This window comes from Erpetoichthys calabaricus, chromosome 1, assembly GCF_900747795.2.
Source record: "Erpetoichthys calabaricus chromosome 1, fErpCal1.3, whole genome shotgun sequence".
Taxonomy (NCBI): domain Eukaryota; kingdom Metazoa; phylum Chordata; class Cladistia; order Polypteriformes; family Polypteridae; genus Erpetoichthys; species Erpetoichthys calabaricus.
In genome coordinates this window covers 341,284,536-341,307,248 of record NC_041394.2, presented here as the reverse complement: position 1 = coordinate 341,307,248, position 22,713 = coordinate 341,284,536, and the positions used below count along the sequence as shown (strand labels likewise).

The 22,713-nt window shown below is 40.5% G+C and overlaps 2 protein-coding genes across 3 annotated transcripts in view; one reads left to right on the top strand and one right to left on the bottom strand.

Moving 5' to 3' along the window:
• The window catches only part of LOC114667584 (zinc finger protein 850-like), a 68,910-nt gene that overhangs the window by 21,457 nt on the left and 24,740 nt on the right, over positions 1-22,713 (top strand). The gene's annotated exons all lie outside the window — the stretch shown is intronic.
• Positions 4,883-21,282, bottom strand: LOC114667701 (zinc finger protein 239-like). 2 transcript variants are annotated; one of them, XM_028823113.2, is made up of 3 exons: positions 21,182-21,282; positions 18,398-18,859; positions 4,883-6,968 (listed from the first exon to the last, which is right to left on the bottom strand). In XM_028823113.2, exons 2-3 carry the CDS (start codon positions 18,816-18,818, stop codon positions 6,256-6,258), a joined length of 1,134 nt encoding a protein of 377 aa, XP_028678946.2. In that variant the 5' UTR covers positions 18,819-18,859; positions 21,182-21,282; the 3' UTR covers positions 4,883-6,255. The 2 variants fall into 2 exon arrangements, with proteins under 2 accessions (XP_028678946.2, XP_051783013.1); XM_051927053.1 differs by having other exon boundaries at positions 21,189-21,264.

Below are 22,713 nucleotides of genomic sequence, written 5' to 3'. Positions count from 1 at the left end.
ATCATGACCATTTACAAATAGAAGCTTGCCTATTTCAGTTATCATTCATAATTCATACAGTTCTTCGCATGCAGTATGATCAAAGTTTTTTAAATATCTACTATATATTTACAACACACACAAACATTAAGGCCTGTGTGTCCAGTCCCTCAGAGCAATCAGATTGGTTAGTGTGGCTTTGGTAAAGCAACAAAAGAAGAAGTGAGCGACGCATGCAGAGGAGTAAAGGTGTATGAGGCACACTCAAAGAGTCACAAGTATAAAACCGGACAAGAGGCGAGAAAGGTGCCTTGAAAATAATGACAGTGTCTGTGGAGCAGGCGTTACAGAGGGAGTGTCGGTCAAGAGTTTCAGGCACATGTGGATATAAAGGAAAGGCACTGAAGGTACCCATAGGGCAAGAGATACATTTTTTTTTTTTAATTATTGTATTGCCTGTCTTTGACAGGCACCATGGCCAGTACTGTATGTAAGAACAAATAATAAGATTCATGTTTATCCATCCATCCATTATCCAACCCGCTATATCCTAACTACAGGGTCACGGGGGTCTGCTGGAGCCAATCACAGCCAACACAGGGTGCAAGGCAGGAAACAAACCCCGGGCAGGGCGCCAGCCCACTGCAGGGCAGACACACTAGGGACAATTTAGAATCACCAATGCACCTAACCTGCTTGTCTTTGGACTGTGGGAGGAAACCCACGCAGATACGGGGAGAACATGCAAACTCCACGCAGGGAGGACCTGTGAAGGCTGCAAGGCAGCAGCGCTACCACTGTGCCACCCGACTCATGTTTAGGTACTGCAGAAATACATCACTTGTTTACACTTCAAGAACCTTAACAAAGGCTTCTTTTGGTCTTTGTAAGACTTATAAAACATCAGTAGATGGGTTATTCATATACATGCAGGGTGGCATATTGACCTGCTGGTAAAATGACTTGTTAATATGAAGGACTCACAGGTCTTGTACTAAATATGTAATATTTAGAGATATGTGTCTCAGTTAAGCCACCTCAAAGCACATTATCATTTTGTTAGTAGGTGACATCGCAGAGATGAGTAAACACTTTACTGATACTTTGGAAGTATTACGAAGCCCTAAAGGATGTGTTTGTTACATATTAGTAAAACAGATGAACTTTTGAAGTATCTAAAGTGTTACTGAAGAAATAAATAAAAAGGAAAAAATATATATATACCACATATAAATATACCAACAAACATATAGTGCTGCCAAATGAAAAGATGCCATCAGTCGTGTGGCTTGCATGCGTTTCTCTTGTTAAGGCACTAAGTGGACGTGTTACTTGTACACATTATTGTTCAAGTCCTTATTGACAATTTCACCTGGAAATTGCCAGTATGAGCTCAAGGTGAAGGGGAGACCACCTCTTCTTTAGTGGCCCACATTCTGCACTGGCGATTGACTCAAAGCGGCATTGTGCTAGAGCATGGAGAACAATAAAAGGGAGAACATCTGGATATTCATTTTAAGAGGAGAAACACATGCAGACAGCAATATGGAAAGTGAACTTAAAAAGAGTGTTTTAATGTCACTAAGGATGGAGCGGCAATGGGGTAAGGGATTAAATAGATAGAAAAGTTGTGCTATCCATAAAGAATTCATTAAGTAAATAATTAAAAGGATAGATGTTAATAAATGTGGGCAGTTTCGTTTTATGCCAGAGAAAGGAACAACTGATGCAGTCTTTCCACTGACACAACTCATAAAGAAGCATCAAGAAAAACAGAAAGGCTCGTCTGTGGTGTTTATTGATTTGGAAAAGGCTTTTGAATCGAGTGCCACGTCAAGAGATCTGGAAGGGCATGAGAGAAAAACGAGGACTAGAGAGGTATGTGAGGATTGTCTAGAATATGTATGAGGAACCGAGGACTCGGTTAAAAGCAGGAATGGGGTAATAGACGAGTTCCCAGTTAGAGGAGCTTTGCACCAGAGATCTTCTTGTAGGCATACCTCTTCGATCTGGTCATGGATATGTTGAGTCATGAAATAAAAGATCAATCCCCCTGGTGTAGGATTTTTGCTGATGATATTGTGTTGTATTTGAAGAAGGGACAAGGGTTTTGGAAGACAGAGGGTTGAAAATAAATAGGAAATAGACTTAATATATGATGTTTAATGATAATCAAGATTCAGAAGTTAGCCTGCAGGAAGAGCTACTGAAAAGAGTGCATACATTTAAATATCGAGGATCAGTTGTAGTCCAAGATGAAGAATTAGATGCAGAGAGTGCAGTGGGGATAACACAATTGGAAGAAAATATCAGAAGTATTAAGTAAGACCAGCCGTAGTCTATGGAGTTGACACATGGGCAGTAAAGGGAGCGCAGGAGAAGACGTTAATTGTGGCAGAAATGAGAATGTGGAGATGAATGTGTGGAGTTAAAGAAAAAGGAGAGATAAGAAAGGAGACAATCAGAGGTACAACAAAAGTGGGAGAACACCTAAGAAAGTACAGAAAAGTAGGCTGAAGTGGTATGGACATGTGATAGATAGATAGATAGATAGATTGATGAGGACAGACAATGAATATGTGGGCAAAAGAGTGATGGGAATGGCAGTACAGGGGAAGAGAAAGTGAGAGAGGCCAAAGCAGAGGTGGAAGGATAAAGTTAAAGAAGATCAGAAGGAAAAGGGTCTGACTAGGAAGGAGGCAGAGGATTGTACAGTATGTAGAAGGTTGATCAAGCACAACAACTCCACATTGAAGTTAGGAAAGTTCAAGAGGAAGACAAATTTCTAAAATCAGTACTTGGAAAAAAAAAACACCCCTAAAGTTGTTATGTGACATAATCTTTGTTGATCATTTTTACATGTTAAGATTAATAAAATCACTTTTACGCACCTGTTAATGAATGTTATAAAGTGTTGCTGAAACACCTGGGTGAATGCTTTTTAAAGCTGTGGACAAATAGCAGAACAAGCACCACAGCATGAAAATGGAATGCCTGCTCTGACGAGCTGAAGGCAACAGCAAAAGGTTCATCTGAAAGGACAAAAACAAGTGGAGAGCAAGAACATCTATGTTGAGAGCCAGGAGACTGTCAGTACCCACAGAGGTGGTGAAGAAGCCATCTCTTGAGTGAAGTGAGCAAAACAGTAGACTTATTAGTTAAGAGGATCATCGGCTTGGATCACTGATAAACAAGGAAGTGGGGTGGGTGATGGGTTGGGGGTCACGTGGAGATGTTTAGGTTTGATGTTGGATAAATCATAGGCCATGAATTTAATAATGATAATTATTTAGTTTGGTTGCCGTCACTGACAACACTAATTTGTTGAGTTCAGAGACTGGGCACCGATATTGAAAAATTCAGGAGTAGTGGAGCACAGTATTGATTTTATTCAAATGAAACATTAATCCCTCAGTGGTTAAAGAGCCTGTTTGTTGATACACAATGGAGCGGAGATTTGAATAACTGTTGGAAGTGCCAAAGCCAAAGCAGGAGACAGCCATTGATAGGGAGCCAGCTCATTACAGGGCCCAGTCATGTGCCCACCCGCACTACACTGTTCCAATTTAGAATTACCAATGAACCTAACTTGCACATACTTGGTCAGGTAAGAGGAAAACTGAAGTACTTGGAAGAACAGCTAACTAAACAGGAATAATGTTCAAAGTTTACAGTGGCAACATTTAGATTCAAAATACAAGTCAGGTTTATTGTCTGGTGTACTCAGTACAATGTAATTCTTACTTGCTCGTCTTCTTAGAAAAGTTGACAATCATACAATGAAGACTCAAACTCACAATGAGGACTAAGATTTTGGTCAACATGTGGCTGCAACAGGAAGGCTGCATATTTCCTGCTGTATTTGTGCTCTTGGCCGTTGGCTTGTCTTTACTGTTGGTGTAATTTTTAAAGTCCTCGCTTCTGCTGCCTGGCAAGATGTACATTATTTGCATACAAGGATGGGGGGGGGATATGGGGGGGGGGGGGGGTTTGGGTTGTATCTGACTTATTAATTACATAAGCTGTATAACTGGGGTTGTCTTGGGTTTTATAGTTGAGTCCTCCCTGTATGTGTCGGTTTCTTCAGAGTGCATCAGGTAAGCCCAAATCCAGGGGCCATTGACCTCAAGCACAGGCATACACTTCCTTCAGATCTCAGGATTAAAGTCTGGGATTTCACCAATTCTTGTGTATTACTTGATGAGAATGCAGTGGTTTTCTTTATTTGGTGTCCAGTTTGTGCCAGTCCAAAATTCCAAAGCAGACTGGCAAGTGAAAGATTACCGCTTGGTTTATGGCTTGATTTTTTGTGTGTGTGTACTGTTAAGAACTCCTGCAGATTTTCTTTGTTCTTCAGCTGTACTCTTTAAGAACAGTCTGTCTAAGTGCCTTATGCTTTAGATCTGCTACTTCAAAAATCCTAAAGTTTCTTCTAGGTCCAGTTATCTGATGCTAGTTTTAATCAAGGTGGATATCGTCAGTGGATGTTAATTTTCTTCCAATTTATGGAACAAGCTTATCAAGCCTAAAAGTTATTTGGATGTTTTTCAAAAAATCCATTGCAGCTATTCTTCTAGGAGCTGTGAATTTTCAAGTCACCCAAAGTGAACAGTTCAGAGTTTGGTTGATTTCGAGTGCTTATGTTGAACCCATGTTGCAGTTATGGAGGAAGATCAACAGTGGGTTTTAGTGTTATACACAACAACAGTGGAGACAACAAACCTAACTGGAAAATTCCTCTTCCCAATGCATTTGGGATTGTGATCCAGCGTGGTCATCTTGAAGCTGCAGGGTTGTCTGGAAGGAATGTGGGGAGAATCAGATGAAACTTTGGAGAGCAGGGTGAATTTGATACTTCCAAGCTTCTCAGATTCTTTTTTGTGCGATATGCTTACAAAATGTATTTTATTTTCTTCTATATAGTCAACCTCAGATTTTGGGCCTTCCTGCAGAACTCTGTAATTACTTTATTTAGCAAGACTTGGTCTTTTGTGCTTTATGAGCTTCTTGCATTTCCCCTTCTACTCTGTTGCCGTTACGTTATTTCGATCTCTGCGATTATAAATTCTATTAAGTTGAGAACTTCTTGTTGAATGCCCAGTAGACAGTCAGTCACACTGTAAGATGAAAATCAGATTCTTCCTGATCTTCTGGCCACTAATATACACAAATTAAACACAAGGCAATACAAATTACTGTGCCAATAGTCAGTAGACAAGAAAAACAAATTTCTACAATGAGTACAGCAGTACAATGAAGAGTGCAGAGGGCAGCACAACTGCAGACTGTAACACCGATTATAAGCACAAAGCATTTGCTACATATAGAGCAGCAAAAGGGCTTCTCGTGGGGCTAAATTCTCAACAATGGCTTGGATTGATTACTTTCAGGATAGGAGTAGACCTCACTTTTGAGATTTTTTCTGTGATTTTTGCACTTCTTCTTTTGTTATTCTCTTAAATTTGCTGTCAAACTTGGCATAGTACTTGCATTATCCCTAATGATGCTTCCTTGTGTGGGTCACACAAAGGGACAGCTATGGGTCGGGCGTCTAGATGGGCCTGGAATTATTATTTTGTAAAAGGCCAGTAGTTCCCAGCACCAGTGGCACAGTCTCGGTTTTAATCCACTTCTGGCACATCTCAGATTGCATTTCTTGCCACTTGGTTATTTTTGGTCTGTTCATTCCAATTACAGAGTTATTACTTGGGACAGAAACTGGCATCTGTTTGTCCGTTACTTGGTATCGGTATGACCCAAGTGGACCACACCTCCCCATTTTCTGTCATTTGGTCTGGAGTGTGGTCCCAATGCATCTGTGGTAGTGGCAGTGTGTATTTTTACATGTTTTCCAACAATGCAATCTGGCAACTGTATTGCATCACTGACTGTATAAGTCATCTGCCTCACAACTGGCATTCAGATGAATAACCACTTCCTTCCCTGTATGGCAGAATCGGCACCTTCTGTTTTACCATTTTTTCTATTGTTGTCTTGAAAGACCTTGAGTGCAGGCTGTTGCCCTGTGCTGCTATGATTAGGTGATCCCTTGGTCTTAACTCACTCATTGCAAGCCATTCATGGGTTAGGTATTGATCTACGTGTAGCTGGAGCAGGAGGTCCGCTTGTTTCCCACTGTATTTAATGTCTTTTCAATTGCTACTCCTCTTCTGCTGGTCAGTCTTTTTGATATCTTGTTTTTGCTGTCATTCCAGCCTTGGACACAATTTCTCAAAATGTTCTTGGTTTGCTAACTATCACAACAGGTTGTGAACTTCACTCTTTGGTGGCCTCTGTGTGAATTCTTTTGTGGTTCTGAAGATGGCTCATTCTCAAAAACTTTTTGCCACATTCATTACAGCAATATGGCTCCTCTTTGGTATGAATTCTAAGGTGTACCTGCAGATTACTCTTCCGAAAGAATTGCTTGCCACATTCAGAACAACAATACTGCTTTTCTCTCGGGGTTAATTTCTCAGCGTGAACTCTTGTGTGTCTCTGAAGAGTAGTCCTGTGAGAAAAGTTTTTACCACATTGCAAACAGCAATAGGGCTTCTCTCCAGAGTGAATCCTGCTGTGTCTTCGAAGAGTAGTACTGTCACAGAAGTGTTTACCACATTCCAAACAGCAATATGGCTTCTCTCCTGTGTGAACTCTTTTATGGATCTGAAGACTGGTGCTTTGTGAGAATCCTTTGCCACATTCAGAACACCAGTATGGCTTCTCTCTAGTGTGAACGCTTTTGTGGCGCTGAAGGTGGCTCCTTTGTGAAAAACATTTTTCACATTCAGAACAGCTGTATAGCTTTTCAAGGGGCTCTCCAGTGTGAATTCTTGCATGTCTCTGAAGATTGGTCATTTGTGAGAATCGTTTACCACATTCATTACAACAATATGGCTTCTCCCCAGTGTGAGTTCGGATGTGTCTCCCTAGAGCACTCCTGTCACAGAATTGTTTGCCGCATTCAGAACAGCTGTGAGGTTTGTTTCCTATATGAAGTTTAAAAGAAAGAAGAAAAGATAGTTTTCAATCCACTGCCCTATTTACATTAAGTCACAACATTAAATACATTCTGGTTAAATTATCAACACAATTTTAACAGCATAAATAATTGTAAAGCTTAAGATGCTTGTGGAAAGTAACTCAATGTGTTTTCTGTGGATAGCCCAGTCAGCACTAGGGCTGTAGATTAACTGATTTCACATTGAAAATTATGATTTGACATAACTTAATTTTCAAGTCTTAAAAGCTGTGATTCTGATTAGTCTGCACATTATAAAGAGTTTCAGCACTGTATGTTGAGCACATTCATTTTTCTCCTTAAGAAATATGACTCCTGGAGAGCAAATGTATTATACAGGGAATTCCTGCTAAATAACAATGAGCACGAGGAATACCCAAATAGGAACATTTAGGGGAACGTTTAGCTATAGGAGCAGCCAAAAAAACAAAATACCGTATGCTCAGACAGTGCTAGAATGCATTTTGACATACTGTAGTTTCCAGAATGAACTACACTTTTTCAACTAACAAATGTATTACTGATTAATTGCACACAATCGCAATGTATAAACCATTTTTACAATACTGATCTATATTACTAAACGAAGGTTGTATATATGCACGGATGCCAGACGCACCGAAGCGCACGCGCACTGTGCCCCAGAGTCAAACCCAGGGGCTTCCCAGAGTCAGTAGGTGGCGCCCAAACAACACAACACGACCTGTAAACTAAACTTGAGGTAAAGCGTGCATGCCAGGTTGTACAGTATATATGCACAGATGCCAGAGGCCACAGGCAAGCCGTACACACTAACACCGCTGCCCGAAAGCGACCGCCCACACCACCACATATACCACCTTCGTTTAGTAATGTACCCCTCCAAGCCTGGATCCGCCGCCATCGTCACTTAAGCACGCGAATCCGCCGCCGTCAGCAAACGACTTCTGGCTAACGACACAGCCATAGAAAAAGAAAAACGAGACTGCATGGATAAAAACAATAAACAAAGGTGCCTACAATGCACTTCTGAAACACCAGAACCAGATGAGTCACAGCTCCAAAAAGAAACCGCTTTAGTACAAATATGTTTATTTAATTAAATGAAAACTTTCCCAGGACGCACCCACCCTTCATGATTTTTCATCCCTCCAAATATCGGTGGGAACAGAAAGTGATTGCCATTCTTGGATTTGCGATTCTTTCGAGAATCGCGGGTTTGCTGGTAATTGTCTAAACAAGTGAAGTCTATCCTCAAACACTTCCTACAGAGTTCAGCTGGACAATATGTATGTCTGCCATTGCTGTCCATGCACAGGGTGACTCCTCTAATTCCCTATTTTCAGTTTGCTGCTCCACTTTCTTTAATGTAAAGGCTACTATTCCTACCTTCACTCGCTCCTCAAGTCTGACTCCTCCATTTACATATACAGGAAGCTCTGGCAGCAAAAAAATCAGACGTGTGCTTAATCAAGTATTGTAATACATTTTGTATAAGAGCACGAAAGTTAAATTATCGCATGCCTTAGAAAAGCAAATTCTACAAAACTCAGTTTAAGATTGGCCCATTTACTGATTACTGATCAAATCGTTTAGAGTGAAGAGAAAAAAAAAAAGCTGCAAATTTAGATCAGTGGCCGACTGATCAAAGCATCACTAAGAAGGATATTTTCCTGCTTATATTACATTTAATGCCTCCTTCTTCAAGTTGGCAGCGTTCCTTACTGCTAAAGTTAGAACATTTATTAAGTATGCTTATAAAGGTGAAGGGAAATGCTGTCGACTGCACCACAATGCATATTCCATGTGATAAACTTGTTTGAGTTTATGCAGCGTAAACCCCTCGAACGGTGTGTCCTCCAAAGACTCCTTGTGCTGCTGCCATAACAGGCACCAACAAGTCGCTTTTCAGAGTTCCTCGCAGTGGCCTCCACTACTGTGGTCTTCTACATGGTCTATTCAGACTCTACACCTCTGATGCTTGCCATGATGCAGGAGAAACCTTTGGAGCAAAGACTCTCACTGTTTGGGTCAGCTACCCAATTCAGCCATCTATCAAGTGGCAAGCAGTTGTCAGCTCAGCACTTCTTTTTACCCACTGGCCCAAGGTTTTCTCACCGGTTGTCACTACTCCCACAACCAGGTGTAGGGGGTGAGGCTTAATACTTTTGTGTTTAGTATTTTGTGTGTCCTACAGTATAAGTGTGGGCAAGAAACAAGTACTGCATTATTAAAATGGTAATCCATATTTATAATGTGAAAGAAAAATTAACTGCTTGCAAGTTACTAAGGGTTAAAAGCTGACAAAGCTGTTTTGCTATACAGTAATCCCTCGCTACATCGCGCTTTGACTTTCGTGGCTTCACTCTATCGCGGATTTTATATATAAGCATATTTAAATATATATCGCAGATTTTTTGCTGGTTCGTGGATTTCTGCAGACAATGGGTCTTTTAATTTATGGTACATGCTTCCTCAGTTGGTTTGCCCAGTTGATTTCATACAAGGGATGCTATTGGCAGATGGCTGAGAAGCTACCCAACCAGAGCGCGTATTACGTATTAAATAAAAGTCCTCAAATATATTGTGAGCACGGGGGCTGTTCGCACCCCTAGAGGATACAGCCGCTCCTCAAAAAACGCTGAAAGATTACCTTCACATTGCTGCCATCCTTGCTGGGCTTACATATGGTTGCTTTGTCAAGTGATATGCTTCCTGCACGGTGCTTCGCATACTTATAAGATCAAACAGCACGTATTGATTTTTGAGTGTTTACTTTTCTCTCTCTCGCTCTGACATTCTCTGCTCCTGACGGAGGGGGTGTGAGCAGGGAGGCTGTTCGCACCCCTAGACAATACGGACGTTCGTCTAAAAATGCTGAAAGATTATCTTTACATTGCTCCCTTCCGGCTTTGTCAACTTTGCATACTTCAAAGCTTGAACGACACGTATTGATTTTTGATTGTTTGTTTTTCTTTGTCTATCTCACTCTCTCTGACATTCTCTGCTCCTGACGGAGGGGGTGTGAGCAGAGGGGCTGTTCGCACACTGGCCTAGAGGATACGGATGCTCCTCTAAAAAATGCTGAAAGACTACCTTCACATTGCTCTCTTCCTTGCAGCTGGTTTGTCTGGCGGTGCTTCGCATACTTAAAAGCCAAACCGCCCTATTGATTTTTGTTTGCTTTTCTCTCTCTCTGACATTCTCTGCTCCTGACGCGTACTCCTTTGAAGAGGAAGATATGTTTGCATTCTTTTAATTGTGAGACGGAACTGTCATCTCTGTCTTGTCATGGAGCACAGTTTAAACTTTTGAAAAAGAGACAAATGTTTGTTTGCAGTGTTTGAATAACGTTCCTGTCTCTCTACAACCTCCTGTGTTTCTGTGCAAATCTGTGACCCAAGCATGACAATATAAAAAAAAACATATAAACATATGGTTTCTACTTCGCGGATTTTTACCTTTCGCGGTGGGGTTTGGAACGCAACCCCCGCGATCGAGGAGGGATTACTGTAATGGCAGGTTATTCATACAGGCGTCTGTTATAAGACACGGTGCAGTAAGCTGACCGAGCACAACTTCTTTATTTAGAATGCGTCTGTTAGATACAGGAAAGATGACCTTTCCTTCTTTAGAGCCCCATCTGCAATGTACACAAATAGAAACGGTTAGCTAATTTTCACAGAATAAGATGAAATGCTTAGATAAACACATTATGTTTATTGATAAGTAAGGGGAAGGTTGGAACATGAATATAAAAAAGCCAATCAAAAAGTGAAATTTGCTCTTCTGCCTTGCAACGTGGAATCCATGTACTCATCTGTGACTGAATAAAGTCTGATTGATTGAACTATTCCTGTCTTCCTCAGAGACCTCCTTCCACAATAATAATGAATGAAGACAATCGCATCTAACGTCGCTTGTTAGCAGAGCCTGAATTTACTTTTGAAAAAGCCCCAAAAGTGGCACAAGCAATGGAAATGGACAACAAAGACATGCAGGACTTGCAAGGGACACTTAAAAGCAAGTGACAGGGCTTATGCAAAGTGCACAAATCAGCTGGCAGTGTACAAGTTGGTCTCAAAGTAGTCAACGTGGAAAAATGTTACAGATGTGGAGGCGAACACAGGGTGACAGAATGTCAAACAAAAAAAAAAAATGGCACAAATGTGGCAGAGAGTACCATATTACGAAAGTGTTCAGGGCCCAATCACCAGCTGATACGGTTAAAACATTTGGGAAAGAAAGGCAGAAGCAAAGCAAAATGGAGAAAAAAAAAATAAAATCACATCACACTGCTAAAACCGTTGAAACGGTCTCCAGTGATGCAGAGGATGCGTTTACCACGTACAATCTAAAGGCGTCCAAAATTCCAAAAGGTTGCACTTTTTACCTTGACATTAAAAATGAAGAGTGCCTCCTGTCATCTTTGAAGTGGACACTGGATGTAGTGTAACAAAAACGACTTGGGCCGAGTATTCAAAATTAGGGGCTGGTGGAAAAGAGAAAACATTCAGCTGAAGACCTGTACAGGAGAGAAGGTTAATGAGCTTGGTGTGACAAATGTGATTGTACAATATTGTCAGTTTGTTTATACAAGATGAATGCGTGTTTTGGGGGTCTCAAGTCATTATTACAAACAAAGGTTAGCAAAGTGGTGCTAGCAAAGTTACACCTGTGTCACCCGGGTATATTGCAAATGAAGCCCCAGCTAGAAGTTATTATTTGTTGTCCAAACCTGGACAGGGAGATTGAAGCACTAGTTCAGTCATGTACCAAGTGTCTAGAACACTGGAATGCTCCAGCCACAGCTCCTCTGCATCCCTAGGAATGGCCTAGCAAACCATGGCAGAGACTGCAGGTCGAGTCACTACACGAACTAAACAATGATCCATCAATATGAAAGTGGCAAAACAGTGAATGTTATCATGTGCAATTTTGGCTAGTCCCACTCTACAATAATGTCCATTTTGAAAAACAAGGTTTAATTAAATACTAGCTGTGTAAGGCCATGCTGTAAAAAGCCCGGGCTCCTAGAAACCATGGATTCTGGCACTTCAATCAATCGCATCGGCTGTGCATTAGCAGCTAAGCGAGGTTCTCTTTCCTCAGTGGTTTTGTTTTGCCAACCTGATTGCCCCGCGTGTGTATTAGCGTCTAAATGATTTCCTCTCTCATCTGAGGTTTCGTTTTGCCAATGTGCTCACCTCCGTTGTCTATCAGTGGATAAGCGAGTTTCTCTCTCATCTGAGGTTTTGTTTTGCCAATATACTCGCCTCGCTTGTGTATTAGCAGCTAAGCAAGTTTCTCTATGACGACAGATTTGATTTCTTTGAGCTTCATGCTGTAGGCTTGCACTTCCGGGCCAGGCCGGATGGACAGACAAACACACATTTCCACGTGTCGATGTTTTTATATAAGACGAGTGTGATATTAATCTTACGCTGTACTGGATATTTGACCTCTCCCCCATAATTCCTGAGATGCACCCATATTCACTTGCATCTCCAGTGCCCCATAATATTCTCATTATGGAAGGCTAATGTACCCATCAAATGAAAATATGGAAAGTTGCATGCTGTGGGGAAGACTAGAGTACAGAGTAGAGTTAACACTTGCAGAATGTATGGGATGTGTCTGGTTATGCAGGAACTTAGTTGTAAAAAAAAATTTTAAAAAATTGTCCATTAAACATTCCACTTATGTTTTTATCATTAGCCAGTAAAAAAAAAAAAAAAAACCTCATACAAAAGGAAATATTACAAACCAAATAGAGTGGTTCTCTTTTATAGTTTGTTTAAATGAAGGTATTCAGAGTTATCTTGAAACTAGCTGTGTCAGCTGGCTTCGTCTAGGAAATTTTCAAAGTCAATGGGCTTCAGTTATAGTTGACTTAACTCAGTTGGTTAACTGAAAGTATCACTAGTATTATGTAAATAACTAGGCACTTTTCAGTATACAATATTTTTTTGTTTTTTTATTTTACCAGGAGCAAATATTATTAGTTCACTTGCACTAATACTGCTGAGCGTACTGCATACAGTCCTTGATGGTGTTGGTGTGAAAGAGACTGCGGCAGAGCTCCATATTAAAGGACATCACCAATAGCCATATCCATATTACTAACCGAAGGTTGTAAACCGGATATGGACGCAGGGCGCTGGGCGCATCGAGGCGCACACGCACTGCCGCACTGCAACGAGCCCGCCACAGAGAAAACAAAAAAGGTTATAAACCAGATATGGACGCAGGGCGCTGGGCGCATCAAGGCGCACGCGCACTGCAACGAGCCCACCACAGAGAAAACAAAAACGAGAGGATTCAGCACATATGTGAATCACATTACAGTCTTACAGTACGGAATCCCCAGATGTCCAAACTACACGGCGTAAACCGGATATGGACGCAGGGCACAGGGCTGAACTTGCTGTGCTCCACTCTGCCAGCAGTCGGTGTCAGCAAAGGCAACAGAATCACGTCTCCACAAAACGAGACCACTTTACTACAGATATGCGTATGTAATTAAATGACATTTCCTCAGACGCACCCACCCTCCATGATATGTCATCCATCCAGATATCGGACGGAACAGAAACTGATTGCCATTCTTGGATTTCCGATTCGCTAGCGAATCGTGGGCTTACTTGTTCGGTAATGTTACAATGGTGATTTAAAGTGGATTTATGCAAAGCTAAAAAAACTACTAAAAATCTCAACTTCTTATTAGCATCAAAGTCTAAAATTAGTACTGCCTCGGTATACAGTGGGTTTGAATAATTGTCTAACAACAAAAAAATGCAGTTACTAATTGAATTTACTCACACTAAAGCACTGTCAACAACAACAATTTATTTCTATAGCACATTTTCATACAAATGATGTAGCTCAAAGTGCTTTACAAGATGAAGAAAGAGAAAAAAGACAATATAAAAAATAAAATTAGGCAATTCTAATTAACATAGAATAAAAGTAAGGTCCGATGGTCAGGGGGACAGAAAAACAAAACAAAAAAAACAAACTCCAGACAGCTGGAGGAAAAAAAAAATCTGCATGGGTTCCCGAGGCCACGAGACCACCCAGCCCCCTCTAGGCATAGGCTGTCCTGTTCACTTCTTATTACATTCTGAAAAACAGCATCTCCATCAGCTATAGAAAACACAAATTGGGCTTCACTTGGGCTCAGAATTCTATGCAATTGCGGGTAACCACCAGTCGGACTCAGGGTGGTGTTTAATGATCTGCTTTACATTTTGAAGCCCACTTTCTGCTGCCATCTAGTAGATGAAATAATATTACGCTGCACAATATGAAAATGTCTACGTGTTTTGCCACTCTAAGGTAACTCCTCAATATTCACAAGTGGGTTACAGCCTCTAACAAAAAACATAATGGCAAATGAAAAGTCATAAAGGCAGTTTTAGAACGAACTGAAACTAAACCACAGCTTGAATCGAGCAACAGCTACCATGATGTGAATTAGTCATCAAATGTTAACAGGGAAAGTGAAACTGATGTATAATACAGCACTGCATGACCGAATCACCATGATGTGGCCAGTGAATTCAGTCACGAGACACCTCAGCACGTTGCGACAGTGTTTCCATGACAAAAAGGCAAAATAACTGATCAGGTGCAAGGACAAGCAGGCTGTTTGCTTCTGAAGAACTGCTCTCAATATGGCAACTGTCAGGGTTTGTGTCGGGGAAATGTGGAAGTCATTATTATGTTTATTTAATCAACTATTTATGCTAATATAAGTGATGAGCAGTGTACCCATGGGACAGAAAGTGGTGATTGGAGTGGATTTCAATGGACATGTTAGTGAAGGGAACAGAGGAGATGAAGAGGTGATGGGTAGGTATGGTGTCAAGGGCAGGAATGGTGGATTTTGCCAAAAGGATGGGCATGGCTGTGGTGAATACGTATTTTAAGAAGAGGGAGAAACATAGGGTTATGTACAAGAGTGGAGGAAGATGCACACAGGTAGAGTACATCCCATGCAGAAGAGTTAATCTGAAGGAGATTGAAGACTGCAAAGTGGTGGCAGGGGAAAGTGTAGTTAAGCAGCATAGGATGGTGGTCTGTAGGATGACGCTGGAGATCAAGAAGAGGAAGAGAGTGAGGGCAGAGCCAAGGATCAAATGGTGGAAATTGAAAAAGTTGTATGAGAGGTTGGACACTAAGGAGGGAGAAAAGGACCTGTACAGATTGGCTAGAGAGATAGACCAAGCTGGGAAAGATGTGCAGCAGGTTAGGGTAATAAATGAGTAAGATGGATGATGAGCCACAGCATGAAGTTATGGGAAAGAGTAGTGGAAGCTAGGTTAAGAAGGGAGGTGATGATTAGTGAGCAGCAGTATGGTTTCATGCCAAGAAAAAGCACCGCAGATGCAATGTTTGCTCTGAGGGTGTTGATGGAGAAGTTTAGAGAAGTCCAGAAGGAGTTGCATTGCGTCTTTGTGGACCTGGAGAAAGCATATGACAGGGTGCCTTGAGAGGAGTTGTGGTATTGTATGAAGAAGTCAGGAGTGGCAGAGAAGTATGTAAGAGTTGTACAGGATACGTACGATGGAAGTGTGACAGTGGTGAGGTCTGCAGTAGGAGTGACGGATGCATTCAAGGAGAAGGTGGGATTACATCAGGTATCAGTTCTGAGCCCTTTCTTATTTGCTATGATTTCCGTGATAAAGAAAAAACAGATGGAATCACGGAATTAACGCATAAAAACGGATATGTGCGGAATTTAGAGGCTGGAGGTGTGAGTGTTACAAAACTTCCCAATAAATTAAACGATTTAATAATCTGTAGTTCTACCATTCAGAAGCTATTTTCTAGTTTGTTGTTTTTCAAGCAATTCTTTGTAGAAATCCAGTCATGCCTCTGTTTGTGTGCATGTTTCCTGTATGTTTTCATGTTAAAGGCACATGAATTAGCTAGCTTCACGACACAGAAATGTCGAAGCGAGCGGTATCAGATACCCTAACTACGTAAAAAAAAAACAAAAAAAAAAAAAAAAAAAAACACGAGCTTAACAGTAAAATTGAGGGCACTACAATATCCCGGTGACTTTGACGAATCTGGACAACTACTGTTCTGCAAGTTTTGCCAGCATACCATACACTGGACATGAAAAGATACTTTTGCGAGTCAGACATTCCGCTCGAAAAAATGACAAAGACGCGTCTTTTGTTTATTAAGCATTGTAAACAAGGAGGAGCGCTACCAGAAAATGAGAACAGTCTTCGTCAAACTCAACTTTGAACAACATATGGACACCGTTCTTCGAAAGATTCGTGGTAAAAAAAACTTTATGTTGTAGTTAATGAAACCACAGATAGCCGAGACCACATAGTTCTCATCATAGTGATAGGTGAGTAAACATTTGGCTGTATGGCAATTCTTTTATGTAGGCAGCTCTAATTGTACATGAAATTATATTTAACCGGTATTAACAGTCTTTCCCATAGAAAAATGTTATTAGTGAACGGCACTGGTTGTCAACAAGTTCCCTTTTGAAAATTAACAACGATGTTTCAGGATTTAATAAATGTTTTGCCACGCGGTGATGAGGCACATAAGGTCCACATTTGACTCTTCTGTTATAAACTCTGCCCATACACACCTGGACAGAACAGCAGGCATCTCCTCAAATGCAACAAGCCCTTAAAAGCGGGTCTCTCTTGTTTTCTGTTTAATTCCCGGATTTAATGTCTTGTAGATTGATTAATTAATTAGAAAGCAAAAGCAAACTATTTTAAGATATGCAGTAGACGAAGCTACAGATGTAATGATGCACATTTACAATCTGTGAACATTTAAGGTTTAAGAATCATTAGAAATACTTTACATAATTACAGGCACTGAAGAGCAGTACTTTATGGCAGATGTTACCTTTATGGAGAGCTGCAACTTTTCCACCATTTTGCAGGCAGCACTTGAGTTCCTTCACAACAACCAGATGCGTCTTAATGACATTTTAGCAGCATACAACATCATGGAGGATCTGGGTTCCTAATGGAGGTTAAGTTGTGCTAGTGTGCCGTTTCGTTAAAAGGAATGTAAAGTGCCATTTCATTGCTTGTTTTGTTGTAGCTGTTGCTAATTACAGTAAAAAAAAAAAAAAAAAAAAAAAAATCAGAATCAAGGAAAAATAAAACGGTGAAATCCGAAAAAAAAAAAAAAAAAACGGAATTTGTGAAGAAATAAAACTATGGATTATCTGACAAATCAGATTTTAAAAGCATTTTGTTAAAATAAACTGGTTTAAAAAGTTTTTTTTAAATGAAAATATCCTACAGTACCTTGGAATTAACAATACAGGTATAATACTGTAATGTTTGAAGTTTTACTTTTAGCACCGATTTTAAGTAGTATTTTTCAATTACTGGAGAGACAAAAGGTCAGAGGAGAAGTTTAAAACATGTGTGTGGATGTCCATGATTATATTTCAGCTAAAATCTCCCATAAGACTATAAAACTGAACACTTGTTCTTACACCGGGAATATCCCCATGTCTATCACAAACTAAATTTAAGCCCTGCATTGTATTTTAATATTTATAAATGCCAATGCTAGCTTACTTGAATAATAGGTGTGAGGTGGCACGGTGGTAGTGCTGCTGCTTTGCAGTAAGGAGACTGTGGAAGATTGTGGGTTCGCTTCCCAGTTCCTCCCTGTGTGGATAGCGCTTTGAGTACTGAGAAAAGCGCTATATAAATGTAATGAATTATTATTATTATTAAATTACCTATTATATTTATCACCATTTTAAAGCAGCCATTTCTATTAGTGTTTGCAGTCATGGGGAAAAAGAAGGTACATCCTCCTTCAATTGTGCCATTTTATTAATCAGGGTCTCTATTACAATTGTGTTGCCATCATTAACTTCAATAAACAGTGAAATCTAACCTCATGTGACAAATCCAATTAAAGCATATTTCAATATTCTGCATTTATTTTTCCAAAAAGCATACAAATTTTCAGAAAACATGTAGGAAACTGAAGGCCTTTGACAGGGGTCAGCTGTTCAGGACTGACAAAAACAAGTCCAGTTGTTTATGTATTATAAGTTTTAAGCCCATTATGCTGGTTGTGCTATTATGACAGTCAGACCACATTATTGGGAAGAATTAATGCAGAAATCTGAAGAATTCTAGAGGGTTCACAAACTTATTTTTACAACTGTACTCTTAGTCTTTACTGATGATAGGCTTAAAGTTTTTAACACAAATATGCAATTCTAACACAAAAACAACAAGCTGCTAAATACTGAAATATTAACATTTACAAACTCTTAAACCACATTAAACATATCAGTTTGACCACATTTCCAAGTTTCTCATAAAAAGTTCAAGGTCGCCCTTTCACGTCCAAACCTCTCAACTCTAAAACTTACACTTATTTTTATTTTATACTTACTTTTTCCTGACTTGTTTGCAGGTGGTGACTGATCTTCCCGAGTTCTACAAGATGAATTGTTCTCAGTCCTCTTTGTTTCAGACTGCAATGATTCTGACCTCACGTTGATAGACACTGGAGATGCACAGTGCCTGCTTGGAGAAGAGATTAACCCAGTCAACACTCCACCTTGACACCCATCATGAAGGTCTTCTTCTTTGACGCTCTCCATACTTTCATGTTTGGGTGTCTCAATGCTAACAGAGTTCTCTTCAGCCTCTTCTTTAATGCCCACTGACCCCAGTTCACAGTCCTCATCATTATTGCAGAGGTGCTCCGGTTCAAGGCCAGACTCCCACTCACAGTCCTCCTCCTTAATACTCACAGTTATTATCTCCATGATATTCAAGTCAATCTCGCACGTCTCCTCTTTCACATCCATCTAGATGTTACAGTAAGTGGTTGTTTTTTTGTTTTCTCTCACTGTGGACAGAAGAGAATTTCATTTAATTAAATCCACACCATTTAGTCTTCATTTTACAACATTCTCTCCCTTACAAGTTTACATCAAGTCAACAGTTCATAGCATGTTGACCGTAACTCATCATTATGCATATCAAATTATCAGATGCAAATAAAACTTGGGAGTGGAGTGAAGTTGCAGTGGGCCAGAAGATGACCATCATGCATACAGTATGTGTGGGTTAGTGATATTCACTACTTGCATTAAACACACAGTGCTTTTGGGATCCCAGAATTATGTCAATTGTGATATTAAGGAAAGTTCATGTAAGAAGGGTCATAAGATTAAAAAACAAATGTATGTTAGGAAAGGGGAAATAAAGGAAAACTTAACTTTGTTGGAGCACACAGCCTGCAACAGGAAAAGACAAGCAGGTGAAACAGGGGCCTGGCAAGCCGAGGCCAAAATATGTAATTACTTAACATTCCCCCCACTAACTCAAAACTGAAGCATACAATCTCAATGAACATGCATAATAAAACACCCATTAAACCAGCACCATTGTTTATTTTAATTAATTCATGAAATAATGCAATGTTTTCCAACCCAATTACTTTCTAATATGAATTGGTTGTATCCAAAGCTACAACAGCAATATGACTTCATAGTTTAAAGGCCAATGGGAGTCATGTACTGTATAACAGAGGCACTAAGCATAAGCAGAGGGTTTACAATCAAAACTACATGGGAAAAAAATACTTTGTGATGGAGGACTACAGCTACATGGTGTGAGTCTTACGTAAAATTTTCAGAATTTACTTTAAAATCTCTAAAACTGAAATTAAGCTCTATTGTCAACAACTCTGCTTTATGTTCTCTAATCTTATTTTGATAAAGTAAATGCTGCACATAAACCCATAAATTCATATTTAGCATAGTAATAAACCTCTATTAAATCCCAGCTCCTTCTAGTTTTGTGACATGGTGTGGTGGAGACCTTGTGTGCCTTGGTCATTCTTAGAACTTCAGATATAATATTATACATTATATAAAATTGTGAATTTCCCCTTGGGATTAATAAAGTATCTATCTAATAAGATTTGTTCTGATTGACCAGTTGGTAGTGGGGAAACCCAAAGAGGCGAAGCAAGGCTAGACAAAGAACATCTCATTAATGACCCTCATGAAAATTCCAATTAAATCAAAAAGAATCTTGACAAGCAGAGGGATGCCAAGCTTGGCAGTGCCGTTCACCTCAGGATGTCTGGTGGCACATGGTGGTAGACCAATACAGACTCCTCGTGCTCAGCATGATAAAACTACATGTAACAGCCACCATATGGGACTTAGCCTCCACTGGCAGGGTATCTTAGCAGCATCATAAGCCCCTGGACAAATTGTGCGTTGGGACCCCTGTTTTGACAGCAAAACAGAAACATACATGCTATGCTTCTGGGGCCCCCAGCCAGTACCCATTTGTTATGACGGTCCAGTGGTCTAGTACAAAACAAACAGAAATAGAAATCACTGGGATATAGTAAGAAAAGGCAGGAACCAACTATGGGACATCACAGGGTAAAATCACACTGGTGCGTTTGTGACCATGCCAAGTTAGGTTTGCCAGTTCATTAGACCTGCTCAGTCCAAATTTAATCAAGCGATTTCCACAACGTGAGGTCGTGTTGCTTTATAAATACATACATACTGATGAACCCAAACCTTTGTCATTTAACATCCAGTTTATAGTTCTATAGACTTGTTACCAGTGCGACACTTCACTTTTCTTTCACTCCATTCATTTGTATCTGTTTTCAGCTCGTCTCCTCTCCGACTCACGATCATTGACTCCAGTGTGCTCACTTTGTTTTTCTCTTTTACCAATCGCAAGCGAAAAGCCTGACTGACTACTTCACTGCTCCTTCAAACCGACCGGTCACCAACTCCGCAGTCATCTTTAAACTGGACACCGCTAATAGAACGGAAGAAGGCAGAAATCAAAGTGCGGTGTGCGTGTGTGCAATCGCCGCCGCCTCGCGTTTGGCGATTTGAGAAGGGCACGACCGAAGGGATACACTGAAAGGAATGAATAGGAAGAGACTACGATATGTGCGAGCAACGTGAAGCAGAAATGGGACTCGATAGCAGAAAGTGAACCGCTGACAAAGACACCACTAAACAGCAAAGACATGCGGGGCACGGAGGGATTCACACAAACTAAGTTCGGAGGTGGAGCGATGGACACGAACGCGCTGGCCGCTTCTGACTGAAGTCTCGTGTGGGATCTCTGAATGGAGCGAAGGAAAATCACACACATCCATAAAGTGGCGTCCCGGGGCACTTACACTCTACATGTGTCTTCACGCGAGTCTTTCCGATTTCGTTCGCACAACAGCTTCACTTGCGAACAATCCACAACTGCCTGTTTTGCGTCGCTCATTGTGGCGTCACAAGGCACGTCGCTGTATCTTTAACTCTCTGTGGTGCATTACTGCCATCTTCTGTACTGGAGAAGTTACTATCTCTTTATCCGTTCGTATAACCATGACCGTTAAAAATACTTTATCGTATATCTCTTCTCTTTTATTCATCCTTCATAATATATTTTTAAACGTAAGTATTGGATACCTTAAACATGAACTGAGTTTTCAACTAATTTCCCTCTATTTCCCATTATTTTACGCTACAGTAAGATACAGTGGTGTGAAAAACTATTTGCCCCCTTCCTGATTTCTTATTCTTTTGCATGTTTGTCACACAAAATGTTTCTGATCATCAAACACATTTAACCATTAGTCAAATATAACACAAGTAAACACAAAATGCAGTTTTTAAATGATGGTGTTTATTATTTAGGGAGAAAAAAAATCCGAACCTACATGGCCCTGTGTGAAAAAGTAATTGCCCCCTTGTTAAAAAATAACCTAACTGTGGTGTATCACACCTGAGTTCAATTTCCGTAGCCACCCCCAGGCCTGATTACTGCCACACCTGTTTCAATCAAGAAATCACTTAAATAGGAGCTGCCTGACACAGAGAAGTAGACCAAAAGCACCTCAAAAGCTAGACATCATGCCAAGATCCAAAGAAATTCAGGAACAAATGAGAACAGAAGTAATTGAGATCTATCAGTCTGGTAAAGGTTATAAAGCCATTTCTAAAGCTTTGGGACTCCAGCGAACCACAGTGAGAGCCATTATCCACAAATGGCAAAAACATGGAACAGTGGTGAACCTTCCCAGGAGTGGCCGGCCGACCAAAATTACCCCAAGAGCGCAGAGACGACTCATCCGAGAGGTCACAAAAGACCCCAGGACAACGTCTAAAGAACTGCAGGCCTCACTTACCTCAATTAAGGTCAGTGTTCACGACTCCACCATAAGAAAGAGACTGGGCAAAAACGGCCTGCATGGCAGATTTCCAAGACGCAAACCACTGTTAAGCAAAAAGAACATTAGGGCTCGTCTCAATTTTGCTAAGAAACATCTCAATGATTGCCAAGACTTTTGGGAAAATACCTTGTGGACTGATGAGTCAAAAGTTGAACTTTTTGGAAGGCAAATGTCCCCGGTACATCTGGCGTAAAAGGAACACAGCATTTCAGAAAAAGAACATCATACCAACAGTAAAATATGGTGGTGGTAGTGTGATGGTCTGGGGTTGTTTTGCTGCTTCAGGACCTGGAAGGCTTGCTGTGATAGATGGAACCATGAATTCTACTGTCTACCAAAAAATCCTGAAGGAGAATGTCCGGCCATCTGTTCGTCAACTCAAGCTGAAGCGATCTTGGGTGCTGCAACAGGACAATGACCCAAAACACACCAGCAAATCCACCTCTGAATGGCTGAAGAAAAACAAAATGAAGACTTTGGAGTGG